The sequence below is a fragment of the Parambassis ranga genome, chromosome 6 (assembly GCF_900634625.1).
Source record: "Parambassis ranga chromosome 6, fParRan2.1, whole genome shotgun sequence".
NCBI lineage: Eukaryota > Metazoa > Chordata > Actinopteri > Ambassidae > Parambassis > Parambassis ranga.
Genome location: NC_041027.1, coordinates 8,200,946 through 8,217,728, shown reverse-complemented (window position 1 = coordinate 8,217,728; position 16,783 = coordinate 8,200,946). Strand labels below are relative to the sequence as shown.

General features: G+C 41.0%; 1 protein-coding gene across 2 annotated transcripts in view; it reads right to left on the bottom strand.

Annotated features, from left to right (window-relative positions):
* The window catches only part of ldlrad3 (low density lipoprotein receptor class A domain containing 3), a 64,989-nt gene that overhangs the window by 28,406 nt on the left and 19,800 nt on the right, over positions 1 to 16,783 (bottom strand). The window contains exons 2-4 of one of the 2 annotated variants that reach the window (XM_028408041.1): positions 12,797 to 12,943; positions 3,370 to 3,495; positions 1,410 to 1,544 (exon numbers count right to left, since the gene is read on the bottom strand). In XM_028408041.1, coding sequence (XP_028263842.1) covers positions 1,410 to 1,544; positions 3,370 to 3,495; positions 12,797 to 12,943 — 408 coding nt within the window. The remainder of the gene's footprint in view (positions 1 to 1,409; positions 1,545 to 3,369; positions 3,496 to 12,796; positions 12,944 to 16,783) is intronic. The other variant, XM_028408042.1, reaches the window with a different exon arrangement.

Here is a 16,783-nt window from a genome sequence, read left to right as displayed (position 1 = left end):
CTAATTCAGCTAAAGTAATTAGGTAAACTAAAAAGTGGTTGACTAAGTATAGAATATTCAATTTTCATTTGAAAGGTGATATATTAGAAAAAACATAATGAGCTCCTTTAACAATGATCCAATCTGGGTTTTGTCAGTAGTGTCAGATGCATTTTTCACAGCCCAGGAAAAACTGAACCCAAGTTGTTTTATTTAAAGAATAAATGCAACTGAAAACCTTCAGCTGGGATTTACTGCGTTCATATTTTGTCATCTGCTCTTGGGCTGCAGAGCTCCTCCCCTGTTTATCAGATATGTTTTGCCTCTCCAGTTTCAATCAGGTTTCTGCTGAGTTGCCTGTCTCAGTCTTGGTAATAACATTACTGTCCTGTGTGCTATAGATGCTGACGGGTTATTGTTGACTTGTACCTTAGCCTGTTTTCACTTTTGTTATTTTTGACAGATTTTTTTTTATTTATTGCTTAAATCAATGTGACAGCAGCACCTTGACAGAAATATACACATTGTATTGAGCAAAAAGGAAAGAAACTGACAGTGGTCCACATTTGGCTGCCTGGGGATAGATGTACAGTACATCAGGTTCAGACTTCTGGCAGATATCACCAAGATGCCAGTGGAAGCACAGCTGAAGTGTTGATAGAAGCTGACTGCTGTGCCAGTGGAATAAGAATGGCATGCCAGATATGAGATTGTACCTGAGAGGGAATAAGGCAGTCTATACTAGAAGGCACCAGACTCACTATCGAGATACGGCTATCTGTGTTAGTGTGTCATCATACACTTTACTAATGATGCCATGGCGTGAGTCTCTGTGTTAAACAGACGTAGTGAGGAATAATATTCAATGTTGGCAGGGTGAAATGACAGCAGCTTCTTTGGCATAAAGTTCTGTCAGTGGCTGTATCTTCATGAAGCACAGGCTGCAGATACATTTCCTTAATGAAAGCACCAAAATCAGATGATGTGATTTATTGAGTGACAGAATAGTCCAACTCATAAGGAATAAGTCATTTTGTGTGGACATTTCTCCATAGATGCCAGGAAGGAAGAAAGGAGGCTTACAGGCTACAGGCTACATATAAATTAATTAAGATGATCATCAAGATTACAACTTCAAGGTTTGTTATCAACAAGCTGATGAATATAAAACGTCAGTGTACACATACACATACAGTTTTTCACATATGCTTTTTCCATCTGGAGTTCAAGATGTAGGAGACAGGTTATAATTTGCAGCCTGAAATCTGCACAAATCATTCACTTAGAATTTACTCTTCGGTGATATATCATGAAAGCAAGGACAACCAGATCAAAAAACAGTTTATATCCACAGGCCCTCAGGCTGCTGAACCACTGACTGAAATCTTTTTCTCTTGCATACATGACTAGCATTTGACTTAATGACTTACCTGCTGTGGTCAGGCAGAGCTCCTCATCACTGTTGTCCTGACAGTTGTCCTGGCCGTTGCACAGGAAGCTTCGGTCTACACAGCGGCCGTTTCGACACTTGAAGCGAGCCTCTGAGCACACCAGTGGGTTACCTGCTGTCGTAGTGTAAGAGCAGACGTCAAGATCACACAGGGTTACAGGAAAACGGCTAAAAAAGTTATTTGTGTCTAAGAGTGACTCTTTCTCTGTGTAACAAACTTCAGTGCAAAACAAGACTGATTTAATATTCTGTTGTGGTATCTTGTGCAGAAGTTGATTTGGTATGCTTGTTGATGCAATCCCACCAGCACCACTTGGATTTGATTAATAAAAAACAAACGTTGGTATGTTTCATATTTCCATAGGCACTTTCAGAGGAGAAATAAACCATCAGAAACCGTGTGAGCCACTATAGCGTTTGAAAAGTTGAGTCTGATAAGAATCAAACTAGAATTCAAAAGAAAGAAAAACATTTTTTTTTCTCAAAAACATTCCAAATCCTGCAGAGCACCGCTCTTTTTATAGCACATGTTCCGGTTTTTTGTCTTTGTTCTAGCCACTGAAAAATGAGGCATAATTATCTTGTGAGAAGATCCAGACAATTATGCAGCCGTGACACAGTATGTGCTGCAAGCATGGAGCAAAGCCCCATTTAAATGGCTAGATTAGATTTGTGAGCATGCGGCCCTGCAGGCTAGAAACACTGCTTCTGACAATGGTGACTGATTGGCTTGATTCTCATTTCCTGCTGGGAAAGCAGCGGAGAGGTCATGTAAGAACAAACTATATGCCTGATAATGTAGACTACACCTAGTGTTCCCTCAATTCGTTACAACATAAGCGACAATCTACAGTGATTATGTAGATGTTTTAAGCAGAAAATGCAAAACCAAATTCATGCAAGCAACTACAGTTGACTCAAACTTTAAATAGAATTCTCTGTTTGCCTTTATTCCCCTGTCACCACTGTTAATATCTGCTTTGCATTTGACAGAATGTGAATGCAGGATTTTGACATTAGTTGAAAAGATGCCGGAGAAAGTTTTCTAGAATGATTTCATTCCTCTGAAAGAATAAAAAAAAATACCAGGTTCACACTTATAATATAAGCAATATTTTTCTGACCTCAGGCGAAACTATTATAACCAGTACTTTAAAAGAAAAGAGTTGAAGCTGCCAGTGTCATGTCTCTGATTAAACAGAGGTATTAGGTTTAAAAATGAAATGCCAAACTTCCAAAGATGGAAGTTTTGATGTCTGTTCATTTTTGTAAGTAGTATTTGGTTTCTGGTGTTAAAACCTAAACGATGAAGGAAAGGTGTGCAGTAGATGTATCCGAGGTGTGGGGACCTCTGTCTTACATGAAAAATCTTCATGCTATTACCACAAAGTGAATTAAGCTGGATAATCAAAGTAGTTTTTGGAGCTCTTTGCTGAAGACCGTTTCTAGTTCATCTCCATACTGTTGAAAGGATTAAAGAAGATTAAACAAAAGTCAACACAGGCTGAGTGATCCTGACCTTTATTCCTTAGTGTGGGCCAATCTCAAAAAGCACCAGAGCCTATGTTTTCCATATAGCAACCAATTACATCTTTTTATCACACCTCTCCATGCCTGCTTAACGTCCATGTCTCTTAAACTTCACTTTATAATTCAGGAATATGTACGGTTTTCAAGCCCGAGTTGTGATAACCCTGACGACCCCACCATGAGGGCTCCTCCTTTGCCAGAGAGAACGGTATACAACAGTTTTATATTCAAAGTAGTACACAATGAGAACCACCAATTCAATACATTGACTGGAGTACCTTTTATAATATTTTTTTATGCAAGGAAACTTCATTTTCAGTCCCCTTCAATCCATAGACTATTGAGAGGACACCACTTTATGGAACAAACCATATCTTCATTTTTAGATCTGGCTGCTGTGTGAGACTCACTGCAGTTCTCTTCGTCACTCCCGTCAGGACAGTCACTGAAGCCATTACAGCGGAAGCGTCCGATGATGCAGTGGACACCATTAGCGCAGGCGAAGAACGTCGGAGCACACTTCGACTTGACCTTAGCTAAAGATGGAAAGGTTGGGAGGGGGGAGAAGAACAATGGATTAGTCTGGGGAGATGAGGCAGCAGTTTTTAACACTACATCATGTTGTTTGACAGCATTAGCTGGAGATGTGATGCACAAAGGGAAGGGGGGGGGGGGTCATTCTTATAGTTTTTATGATTATAATTTAACAGACAGTGTACTGTATTGCACTATGATACATAGCCATTTAATATTGTATGTAAGGTTCAAATAGCTACTTTGTTACAGAGGCCAATTAACATTCAGCTCATTTTGTTCAGTGTTTCATATCTTCATATGCTCATAAGTACAACAAGCTGAGATCCTTAGCACAAAGTACTGATCGAAAAAGAAAACAAGTTAATGACGAAGACAAAGAGAAGAAATGGTGTGGGAGAGTGCTTGTATGGATTCTTCCATTGATCAGCCTAAGCAGGCCATGGCTCTTATCTCCCAGGACAGGGCTGAGACTGAGTGACGAGCCCAGAGAACATCAATGCCTGGCACCCTCAGTTTAGTGCTAACCCCGTCGCTTTTAGCTAAAGCACATTGATCTTCTTTAGGCAAAAAGGAGAAAAACAAATAACAGGTAGATGCAAGCAAAGACATCAGAGAATAAATAGTCTGGCTTGAGCTTAATCACTGTGAGGTTTGATTGCAAAAAGGAAAAGTATGCAAATGAGCTGCTGCTGCATACATACATACAGAAATCTGCACTGCAAAGCATGTCTGTGAAATTCAGTGTCATTTTAGATCCTGCCTTTTTTAAACTGCTTAGACATTATTACTAACAAAAGATCTAACTAAATGTGGCTTTGCAGGACAGCAACTGGACATGGAGTGGGAATGCTGATACTGTTATATACACTGTAATATACAATACTGATAATATGTGATACTAAATAAGCCTTTGAGTACAATAGATAAAAAATCTGAACACTGTGAAATGAAAAGGATGGAACAACCCACACATGCTAGCACACAGGGAGGGGCAAGTGAGTGGGCAGAGTGGGCATACTAAAACCTCAAAACAGGACACCAAACATTCTTTGTTGTGTTTTTTTCTCTGTACTGAATACAAAGGGATGGAATTGGCCTCCTCATAGGCTGGCATTGGGCTGTCTCAAATGCCAGTGGTGCACATTTTTCCCTCAACAATATATTGTGGTAGGCTGATTTATGAGCTCTTTCAAGCTGCGGCGATTATGTGTAGCAAGGGGGGGAGGGCAAGGCATAACAACCACGAGGGTTCGGTGCGACCATCTCCAGAATGAAATGTAATCCACTGAATGCGAGAGTAAGGCTGGGAGAGTGCCCGATCTATGTGTCTGTAGTCAGGGAAGCCTTTGTTTACCTGGACAGCAGAGACGCTAAACACCCAGATCGCATTTTGCATGGTGTACCACATTCATTAGAGTTCAGGGAGACAAAAAGACATGGCTTTGAGAAAATAAAAAAAAAACAAAACGGGCAAACACACAGTGCTGTGGAAGAGTAAAGTGAAACACCTCATTCGCATCTAGCATATTTCAGATATATATTCTTTTTCTCTGCATGGAAAAGAATTGTGATTATTTTTCTTTCTTCCTGTGCTTGGCAAGCTTGGCTGCAGCAACAGCAGTGTTATTACTCTGAAATTCCTCATTCACTTCCTCCCTCATCTGAATCCTCATTACTGCTTCCACTGTTGGCTGGGATTCATCTGACCTAGTGTTTGTGCTCCAAATTAGCTCAAAAGTCACATGAAGGACACACTCACAAAGGGGAATGTGTGGGTGGGAGAGACAGAGCTAGTTAGAAGGATGGGGCTTATGTGCCTGGTTATTTTTTTAAAGGTGGATGGTGCATCATAGCTGGAGCAGTTTTTAGAGCAAAAAGACTAAATATTCATTAGATGGAGCAAAGTAAGGGTCAAAAAAACATGCAGCAAACACAACATTACATTTTCTTTGATACTTGTGGAAGGGTTCTGTGTTACAGGGCGGGTACAGATTTGTACAGTACTATTGATCCAGATAATGCAGATTTATTTCCAGCTCATCTTCCTTATTTTTCAAATCCTTAACCATCACTTTCATCCTATCATCATCCCCTCTGTCGTCACTCTGTTTCTGCTTTACTGTTATGCCAAAAAATCTTGCTCTCTCCTCTCTGCCTTTGTAGATGATGTTTACAAAAAGCAAGCAGGGTTTTGGATGGCATCCAAACTTAGTTGCAGTGTTCAGCTGAGCAGAACAAATGAAAACGAACGAGGTTAGCACTCGAGCTGATTCTTTGAGGTAAGACTTATCGCTTGCAGGATAAGATGGCTGGTTCACTCTAGGACACACAAATGCATGAAGCAACTCACCAACCAACAACCAAATCTGTGTCTCTTACTATTTTATCTTATTTTATTAACTTTTCTTAATTAGACTGACATCACCATACAAATGACAAATGACAACCTGATCCTTACAGTTCATTTTTGATTTCCAGACAACAGACCAACATGCCTGTGTAATTTATTTTCTACATTTTTGTTTAAAAAAACAAACCTGCCACAGTAGAAAGGTGTAAAACTGTTGCTAGATGAACCAAGAAAACAGAAATAAAGGGTTAGTTCATTTTCTTTTCCCTTAAAAAACTTTTTAGACTTTCTTTTTTCCCCTCTGGTTTGTGAATTATGCAGCCCTCCTCTATCCATGTGTGGACCAAAGGTTTTGCATAACATTACACATGCTTACACAAGCGACTCTGCTGGTATGCTGCAGCTCTGCATCCTCCGGGCTGACTGTGCATGACTTTCAGCTGTAGTGCTTCCTCCTCCTCCGCTTTGCGCTGTATTCTGCTTATACTTGCAGCCCCAAATATCTGAGTCTGAGTTTTTGAACAACAAGTCTGGAGCTTTTTCTGGCAAATTCTAGGTGCAAACAGTTAAGTAATGTTTTACTTTAAGTAAAAGGTACTCAAGAATGTTTCATCTTCCTAGTAGCCTCAGCATTCATGTCAGGCGGAATCCGACAGCCTAACTTCTGTTGCAGATAGTACACTTGCTTCCCCCCCAATATGCATCTCTATGCCCTTCACACCGCTTCCATTTTCTCTTCTTGGTCCCTTGGAGAACAGAATAACTTGTTCAGCACAGGTAGGCTCAGTCATGATGGGCATGCATGATTGACAGAGTGAGGAGAAGGACTGGAAAAGGAGACGGACATGAAAGAAAGCACAGGGAGTGAGAAAGAGAGAAGAGAAGCCGAGAATAAGTAGAGACAGGCGGGTACTTCAAAGGTTTCTCTGACCTTGCTGAGCATTTCTGGAGGGAGGAAATCAATAGGTAATGGAGTCAGGGTGTAAGCAAGAAGGGCAGGGGTAGTTTCAGTGTAGTGGGCCTGAGGATCAAAATAATCATGCCTTACATTTCACTGTCTAAGTCCTGCATACTTGTTGCATAGCACAATAGCCCTCTGTAAGAGGAATTTCAAAAATATAAAGCCGCCTTTATCGCAGGGGCCAAGACTTTACAAGCCATTGGTGTTCTGCAAGCCATCAAACTTTATGGTAGATGAGGGAGCAAGTGTGGCTCATATACCAAAAAAACAAGCGCATGTACAAATGATCAGATATTGTAACAATTTCTGATAAAAGGAGGGAAAGCAGGGACATACAGTATAGTGAAGCGGCAGCAAGTGATCTGTCAGATAATACCACTGCTGCAATATTCATCATAGAAAGCAACATGGTGCTAGAAATTGCCTCATTTGAGCAGGCAGCACTTTACATTGTATTTTAAAATGACAAGACAGCATTTGCTATTCCTTTGAAGATTTGAAAGCAATCATTTTGCCTAATTTGTAGCTATCAATAGAAGAAGTATAACATTCAATCTAAAGCAGAACCAAGAAACACAGCAAAATATAGGTTTGAGGGAGCAACTGTAGATCCTAATGATTATTTCATCCATATTTCTTGGTGTTAATTACACCAGCTCGTTAATCAGTCAACCATTAAGAACGGACCTCTTTATACCTATAATGACATTAAACCTCTCTGTTTCTATACTGCTTAATAGTCTATTTTACTTTCTTATGCGATACTAAAACTACAAAATCTTACATTTACACCTGCACAGAGCCACAAACACCTTCAGAGCAAAGAATACTTATTTACAATAAAGTAGACCTGGACAGCAGAGAAGGGAAAGAATCTGTGATGGCTTTTTGAGTTAACAGCCAGTACATTGGTCACATTTCTTATCACATAAACACACACTCCTAATCTCATCCCCTTCCTGACCCACGGTGAGTTTGGTAAAGAATTGGCAGTCTGTAAGCCTCGATATCTAAATCTTAACCAATCTGTCTCAGGGGTCTTTTTTTTTTTAGCGATTTACACCCCTGCTGTTGAGCAGAACTTTGTTCTTGATAAGTGTTCAGAGACTCTTGTAAACTCATTGTCTCTTGGGAATTTTGTGAAGGTCAGTAGACAAGAAAACAGAGAACACCAGCATTGATGTTGCTCCAGGCTTTTGTCTGTGTTAGTTGTGTTAATCGAATGAACAGGGTTCATTTTGCTATTTGTTGTGTTGGGAAGGGCTATCAGATCAAAAAACAATGTAACAGGTGATGAATTACAAATAGTTACAGATACACTGTTATATGTTAAGTGTTATTAGGCTTGAAAACTAAACATGTCTAAACCTCCAGTTTGGTACTGAATGTATTAAAACAGGCCTGGAGTCATAGCTAGTAGCATAGGTGCCGATTCCACACGTGCTCGGAAATCTCTGTTGGTTTTCCGACTCTGAAGCACCCATATGTGCCAGCCTACACTTGTCATTGATTTGCTAATGACCACTCCCCTGCTACCTATCAATGCATTGCATTGTAATGTCAGATAAACTGCCAAAAAGCCTGGGTGGCAACTTGCTGATAAAACTAGCATAGTGGTTGATTTAGCCAACAAAATGGACAAATTGTGATTAAAAAATGCCAAAAATATTCACCAACCTTACACCTACAGTGTGTAGACTGTGTGTGTTTGTGAAAGAGAGTGTGTGTGTGCGCGGGTCAAAACAGCATTGAGTCATGCAAGCACGATGAGCAGCCACCAGCAGAAACATAAATCGCCGCCCCTGGCTAGTAGTGTGTACAGTGCTTTTCTTGTTCCTTCTAATTTTGCAAGTTGCTGAAATATTGGGCATTTTACCACAGGGATTGATGCAGCCACTTCAGTCCAGGCAGAAGATTTGGAAAGCTTGATGTGTTGTGATCTTTGTTCTCTAAGAGCCACTGGCTTTACTGCTGGTCCTTCTAGTTTCTGAGCGTGGAGAGAGAGGCCACAGCCCCAGCCTGCAGGATCACCAGTTCAGAACAATCATTGCTTTGAAATGTTCTTCTCTCTCTTCTTCTTTCTTATGACTGCATTTCCCCTTGATTCTCCATCTCTCCCTTCATACATCATGTCCACTCACCCTTTTGGCCCTACTACGCATCCCTCCTCTCCTGCCTGTTCAAGCCCTACCCACACAAGGGCAAAGAGGCTAATCCTGGCTCTGAGGCCCAGTCAGCTCAGCCAGCTCCCCTCCTTCTCTCCTCTGTCAGCATCCATTTCATCTAACACTCTCTCAGGCTGTCGTTATGGACACCAGAGACCAGGATGGCACTTTTGACCTCCTTGTGTGAGGAATTATTCAGAAGCCCATCTCTGAATTTCTTCTTCCAGACCCTTTGAACCTGCCGTCACATTACGTACAAGCACAATTCTCAAAGAACAGATGATTTTTGGAAATATTGCAAAAAGTAGCGAAATGTTTCTATCCGATGATACTTCAAATTCAAAGAAGAGGTTGCACTCCATTACAAAGGAACTTGATAAAAGAGACCTGTAGAGGGTCTTGGCCTCATGCAGCAGGACAGTAATACAATAAGATGCATCTTTAATGCAATAAGACTCAGGCCGCCCCTCTCCTTTCAGCCCAGACTGTTATTTAAGAGCCAGCAAAAAAGTATTTACAAGCCTCAATTTGACCCTTGCGCCGGAGGGGACCTGAAGAACAAACAAACAAGAGAGAGGCAGTGGGGTTTGGAACAAAGATAGAAGCCTGTTTTTTCTGGGTAAATAAAAATGCCTGACCATTCAAGAGATAAGTCCTCTTCTGCCAGGTGTAGCAAATCCAACCACATATACAATAAATAAAGGATTGAAGTACACAAACACTAAACAGCTCTTTTTCAAACATTCTTGCTTACTGGTACCAATGACATAAAATTCAGTGAGGTTAAAAAAAAGAGATTATTTAAGAGGCAAAGCAACTGCTGGTAAAAATGAAATTCTACCAGAACGTGTCATCCTAAGTTCATGTGTGGGTGGATCTGTCTTACAAAACACTTTTATGTGGATTGGACTGATGCCCCACAGTATGTGTAAGAGTGGGTGCCTGTTTCTGCAAAACTATGTGCAGACTTTTACAAATGTGACACACAATTTGGAATTAAGCTTGCATGTTCATCCACGTTATTTGCAAGAGTCAAAATGGATTTGCTCTCCTCTGTGTCTACCCATTAGCTACGTAGTTTTCAAAACAAAATTCTCATTAATGAGACACCAGGGAAATGTCACCACGTATGACCTTTACTGCAGGCACTGAATAAGTATTGCTTGGATCAGAGAGACCCAAATCAGCACAATCTGCTGGCTGAACAGGCTTACAGGGGATCTGGTTCTCTCAGTACAGCTGTCTTCCAGACCAAATGCATGGGGTAAAAATAGGGACTGGTCTCTGGCATTATTATTAGAGAATTAAATATATTCATACATTCATATTATAAATAGGATAAAAAGTCACTGTGCATACATGCATGCGTGCAATGCATAAACTGTCCATGCTTAACAGGCGCTTAGGTTAACACAACTCTAAACAGCATGCAGCCACATTAACGGATACGCACGCACAAGTTTACATCCCAGGAGAAACCAAGAAAGAAACCTAGGCATCAGCAGATGTCTGGAATGACAGAGATTTTTTTATTAAAAAAAAAAAAAAAACAAAGAATGTCCACATCTAGTAGCTGAGGGAAGATGAGGACAGGGTTTGCAAGGATGTGGAAACAGGTCACAGATGGCTCCGAGGACGACTCAGAACAACTTGAGCTTCTAACAAATAACACATGCATACCATGGGTTTGATTTTTTACTGTCATGGTATCTAAAGGAATCTCGAGGAACACAGAGAAGACCTGATAGAAAGTCTTCACCTCACGGGATCCTGTGAGAGTAATCCCTATTACAAAATGAACAATTAAAGGCCATCTTCCAGAAAGCCTACAAACAGCAGACGTCCACTCGCATTTCATATGGGAGGAAATTTAATATCCCGCAGTGGTCAACACTGCTCTGCTTCTATGTAATGTGATTGCGAAGGACAGTGGACAAACAGCATCAGTTGTGATTTCTGGTTATATAAAGGAAAAGAAAGCCAGCGTGGTAACAATGTTCGCAATAAATTAGAGTGATTTTCTGAGGAAACTGCAATGAAACAAGCTTACTGACAGAAGGGGAGTAAGCTAAGTCAACAGACTGTCTTTCATCGTAGAAGATCCACCATCCCCCCTTATTAAATATATACATAACTCTCTCTTTGTGTGTGTGTGGTTTCTTGAGGGGGGGACTAATTACGATTCTGCTTGGAGAAAATTCACTCTGCTGCAGTCTCAAAGTTTCCAGGCATTGTGTTCTCCTCAGATAATACATATCCAGACAGAACTTCTACTGAAGCCACCATAATGAGTCCTTCTCTCTGCCCTGTCTCCTTCCCTTATTCCCTTGTTTCCCATCCATCCATCTGTCTGTCTGTGTCTCTGTCTCTGCAGAGCCCCTAATGGAGCTGGAGGTTTATCTGGGGATTTTTGTGAGGCAGTCGCCGGAGATATCGACTGACAACTAGCCATCTATTTGAGGATAATAAGGCCCACTTACGCCAGAGCAGATAATGTAGACGTCTACAACAAACACAAGTAGTCCTCTGACAACCGAGGCAGACTTGAGTGTGATGCCTTGTGATAACTTGCTTTAATGTGTACTGGTACACAGTGTGTGTTATGTGGATAAAAACATGCTTGTGTGTAAACACTTTCAATGAATTCATGTACAGTAAAAACCTACACACAGCTAAAAATACATCCCCTAATGTATCTAATTCTGACACAAATATTCCAAATACAGCTGAATAATATTCCTCCAGGTCTGACAGCTGTTGACAGTTTAAGGTCACTGAGTGATGGGAATCTGGGGCACGGAATTCGTCCTTGTAAGTGGCTTTATTAATGTAACAGACTTTATTTAAGCATACAAAAGAAAAGGTTACACCAATACATTAAAATATTCTCTATATGTATATAGCTTGAAAGCTCTAGGCCTCACAAACTATGGTGATTGATGACTACAAAGTTATATGGGCTGTGTGTCCGTGTGTATGGGACACAACTTTTGTCAAGAGTTGTCTGCCTGCTCACTGAGAGAAAACTAAGAGAAGTGACTGCTCGAGGAGGAAGGAGGAGGTGACACACTAGAGGAAAACCCTTATGAGATTTTTGTCTAGCAGAGAATTAGAAAAAAGCTTTCTGCATGAAGAGGTTTATGCTTTTTCTAATTGAAAATGAGGCCCTCCAAAGCAAATTACAAGCCAAAAGCCAAAAATCATCAGATGAGATAAGCTGGGAACGTGCAGAGAGGAGTGAAAATGTGAGTGTGAGACGTTTAGAGAAATGGATACATCAGGAGATGGAGGATGGGGTTGTGGGGCATTCATTGCGGCAGGGCCTCAAAGTCAATCTTCATCAGCAATCCCATCTTTGTGTGTAGTTCTGGCTGAGAAGGGAGAGAGAGGAGGAGGAGCAGCAGACCAGACAGATCAAAGCCAACTACATGTGAGGATCACAACTGAACTATTACTGTAGCCTTACAATAGAATTATGTATGCGCCACTATTCCTGCACACAGAAGTAATCGGGCCTCTGCTTTGATGGTATTAAGCTTTGCCCTGGTGCTAAACTGGGGGCCGAGGGTCTGGAAAAAAAGAGGAGGAAGAGAATGATTTAAGGATTGAAGAGGAAGGTTCATTTCAGTTGGCAGAGAATTAGGTTTAAATGGCTCCATGGACAGGCAAGGAAGAAGAACTGCAGCTGGATAGTGAGAAGAATTCAGGAAGTGAGAAGACATGTCATGACTCTAAATAGGCAATCTGACTTGATTGCTTTAAGGCAGAGCTTGTGTCTAAAAAAAAAAAAAGGGTTTGATAATGGAGTTTAAAGCTGAACTTACGACAGCCCCTCTCGTCGCTCTTGTCGAAGCAGTCAGGTAATCCGTCACACTGCCATCCTCCTGGGACACACTTCCCATCTCCACACATGAAGTTTCCAGGGATGTTGCACTCTGTGGTGTAGTTATTCCCTGGAAGCAGCTGGCTCTCTGATTGATAAACACAGGGAGAGACATGGAGAAGAGAAAAACAAAGAGGACAGGCTATTACAATTTCACTCAAAAACAGGTAGAGGGATATTGTATTCCAGCGATTTTCATCGGCACAGTTAAAATGGAACACTGCCATTATCTCTATTCTTTAAAGACAGAGAAATATTAAAGGCAGTGGCTGTATTTAAAAAGCTGTATCAGTCTATGAGCAAATAAACAAGGGGACAATCTCATGAATACAAAAGCAGGGTAGGTCATTTGGTGTTAACAGTATTGCGAGGAAACGCGCCACTTTAGAGCTGGGCAATATCGTAATAGGGAAGATAAGGATACAACACCAAAGAACACTCATACAGAAACAAAGTACACATTTACACCTTAGACACAGATGCTCTGATACACACACACGCTATAAACAAACACATCCTGAACAAAGCATGTGCCTTGAACTAGTCTAGGGGCATTTGTAGCTGGCGCAGTGCAGCTGCGGCGTAATGGCCTGGTATGTGAAACATGGCCTTTTGGCTAAGGTTTGACACTATGTGTGAGCAGTTTAGCTTGTAAACAAAACTATAATGAGGAGTAGTACTTGACAGACCCACAAACACTTTTATGCTGCCGTGCCGAAACTGGGTTCAGTTGGTCAGCCACCTCATTACACCTGAGAGCAGGATGTAGAAGGCGCACCTGCAGCATGGAGGCGTAAACCTGTGCAGTGCTGAGCCTTACCACAACAAAGGCTGTCGCACTACAGGCATCCTCTGCTTAAATAACTCCAATTGTGAAGAGAAAAGAAACAGGGTTTATTTTTACTCAAATATAATCATTTCCATTATCAAGAGATCATCGTACTTTTGACTTTTAAGGTTTATCACCACAGTTAGTTGATATTCACTTAGTAGATGTAGGCAGCTCCCAATGTGTACAGCTGAGTAACTGACACATAGAAACGATCTATTCTTACATCATCCTTTTCCTGCTGCCCTTTTCGCAGCAGGTACTGGAAGCCACGTATAGATCTTTTCTTACATGAGGCAGCACGACCCTTCTGATCCTCTGTGGAGATGATGCAAACCTCTCTTTTGTCTCGTGTAATATAGAAACAAGAAGGTAAGCGATACAAAAGAGACGGCTCTTGTAATTTATGAGGACAGGAAGGCATTCCAATTATTATTTCTCTCAATACCCATTACTTTCATTTGACTGCAATATAAAATATTAATGTTATGAAGAGCTTTTGTGGTTTCGTCTCAGCAGTTTCATTTGTGTGGTATGTTTCAGTCTTAAAGTCCAATGACTGCAGATAGTTTCATGTGGTAGAGAGCAGATAATCAAAGGAAAACATTTGTGTGCTTGAAGACTTAATAATAAAAGGTCAAATATTTTATGGATACATAATATTCTAAACATAACATGCTGAACATTTATAGTGCAGAGCACTAAAATTCAGCCCTAACATGAGGTGGGAGTTATGCAACTGTTTTTTTACTGCAGGTACTGAGAGACCATTTTTGAGCATCCTGCATCTTGTAGTGCATGGGTCCACCTATAGAAATTCCTCTGTAAGACTTTCTTTCAAAGAAGATTCCCGGTTCGATTCTGACTGGGGCCTGTCTGTGTGGAGTTTGCACGTTCTCTCTGTGCCTGCGTGGGTTTTGTTTTGTTTTGTTTTGGGTGCTCCGGCTTCCTCCCACATTCTAAAGGCGTGCTTGTTAGGTTAATTGGTGACTCTAAATTGCCCGTAGTTGTGATTGTGAATGGTTGTCTTTCTGTGTGTTGTCCTGTGATGGACTGGTGGCCTGTCCAGGGTGTACCCAGCCTCTCACCCGTAGATAGCTGGGATAGGCTCCAGCTCCCTGTGATCGTGCACTGCAGAGAAGAGGGTTTAGATAATGGATGGACTTTCTTTCAGGGATTACAACCTGTATTGTAAAAAAATACAGATATGAGCTGTGGCACTTTGAAAAATTTTAACAAGCTCTGGCAGGGCAGAAGTAACGTAGGGATGAAATTCATGTCACATTCAAATAATAATTACAAATCCTGAGCTACGTTCTTCTTTTCCTGCTCTGTGTGACTTGTTTTTCATAATGGAGGCACACTGTGCACCATTCTTACATCATTCGGCTGCTTTTGTGAGCATTCACAGAGCAACAAACTAAGTGTAATTAGGGCTGCTAAATGTCGACAACTCAACAGTACAAAATACAACAAATATGTCCATTCAGAGCCACACAGAACAAGTGTAGAAGAGAACCATGTTAAATGACTTCAAAGAGCTGGCTCACAGAGGCATCGGGTTAATTGGTAAGTTGCTTTGAGAGCATGAAAGGACAGAGAAAGCACTGTGTTACAGTATGTGTGTGACTGTGTGTGTTTGAAAGATGTGGAAAAAGAGTGAAGAAGAAAGAAGGCTGACAGACAGCTCATCTTTTCCCATGAGTCTCTAACACTGCCAACAGCAAACCTTTTGTAGTCAGAACTTCGAGCATCCAGGTTGAGAGTCCATCTTTTGGCACGCTCAACACAACTTATTCCAATGTCCTTGTCAGTCTATCGATGCAGCTACGAACCTGAATAGTTAAAGAGTGGTTTACCACTGAGGTAACGGACATGTCCGCCTCATTACCACAGCAAGTGCAGCTACACAGCTTATTAAAAGAATACCATGATAATTCACTGCAGTTGCCTGTAGCCAGAGCAACACTTCCAAGGTGACCTGGACATTTTTAATGGACAAAAATATGCCCATCATGCACAGTACCCTAATTATTAATTCCATTTTCTTTTAACTATTTTATTGTGGATAGCTCAGGGCATTACACAAAGCTGCACAACACTGTTGTGTACACCTGTGGTCACAAAGTGGGTGTGTGTGGGAGAAGAGGGGGGAGATAAGGCAGGGACAATGTTGGATGCCTGTGTATCTTGCTGGGGGAAGTGTAGACCAATTACTCTGAGTAAATATTGACTATACTATCCTTGCCTCCGCACACCCATAGACAGCCTCCCACCCCTCCACTACGTCTGTGTCCACTAAAGCCCCAATTTAGACTGTTAAATCACAGAGCCCAGAGACTTCAACTTTTTAAAATTAGCATTACATTTTCAGTTTGCAACACATTCGTAATTTAGCGGTTCACTCGGGGTGAAATTCTTCGCTCTCCATCTTTCAGCTCTGCTCATGTAGTTGGTGTTCTTTTTAGAGAGCACCCTTCTTACCTCAATAATTTGAAATAAAAATGAACTTGCAGCATAAACATAAGTCTAATTCCCATGTACTTCTAAATAATACTGAAATTAAATCTGGAATATTTTTTATCAGTTTCTTAAGGCAAAACCATCCCTTGGTGTAGTTTTTCCACTGTTTCCTGTTGTATCACTAGTGACATGCAAATCAGCACCAAAAATTACATTCACTCATTCTCTCTCGTCTGACTTATGACTTTTTCAGTTTTTTTTCCTGCTTTGTCACATCTCAAGCACACTGCTGGAAAAAAGAGGTAGTAAGCAGACAGAAAAGAATGTTACTGACAGAGAAAACAAGGTTTACTGATAATGCCTAAATGATAGCAGTGGCAGATAAAAACAAAAATGTGTGTCCGGGGCTCATGTTCCCATTGTTGCTGATGTAAACTGGAGTTGATAAACACTCGTGACTATTGCAAAGTTATTTCACATGAGGAACACCAACTGTACCCTTATCCACAACATCCAGATGTTACTGAGTGTTGTTGTTTTTTTTTGTCCAGACTGAATGGGGCTTCTCTTTAAAGGAACTACATAAACAAAACATATACTGTGACCTTGAGAAATGTCAATGAGAGCCAATCATGA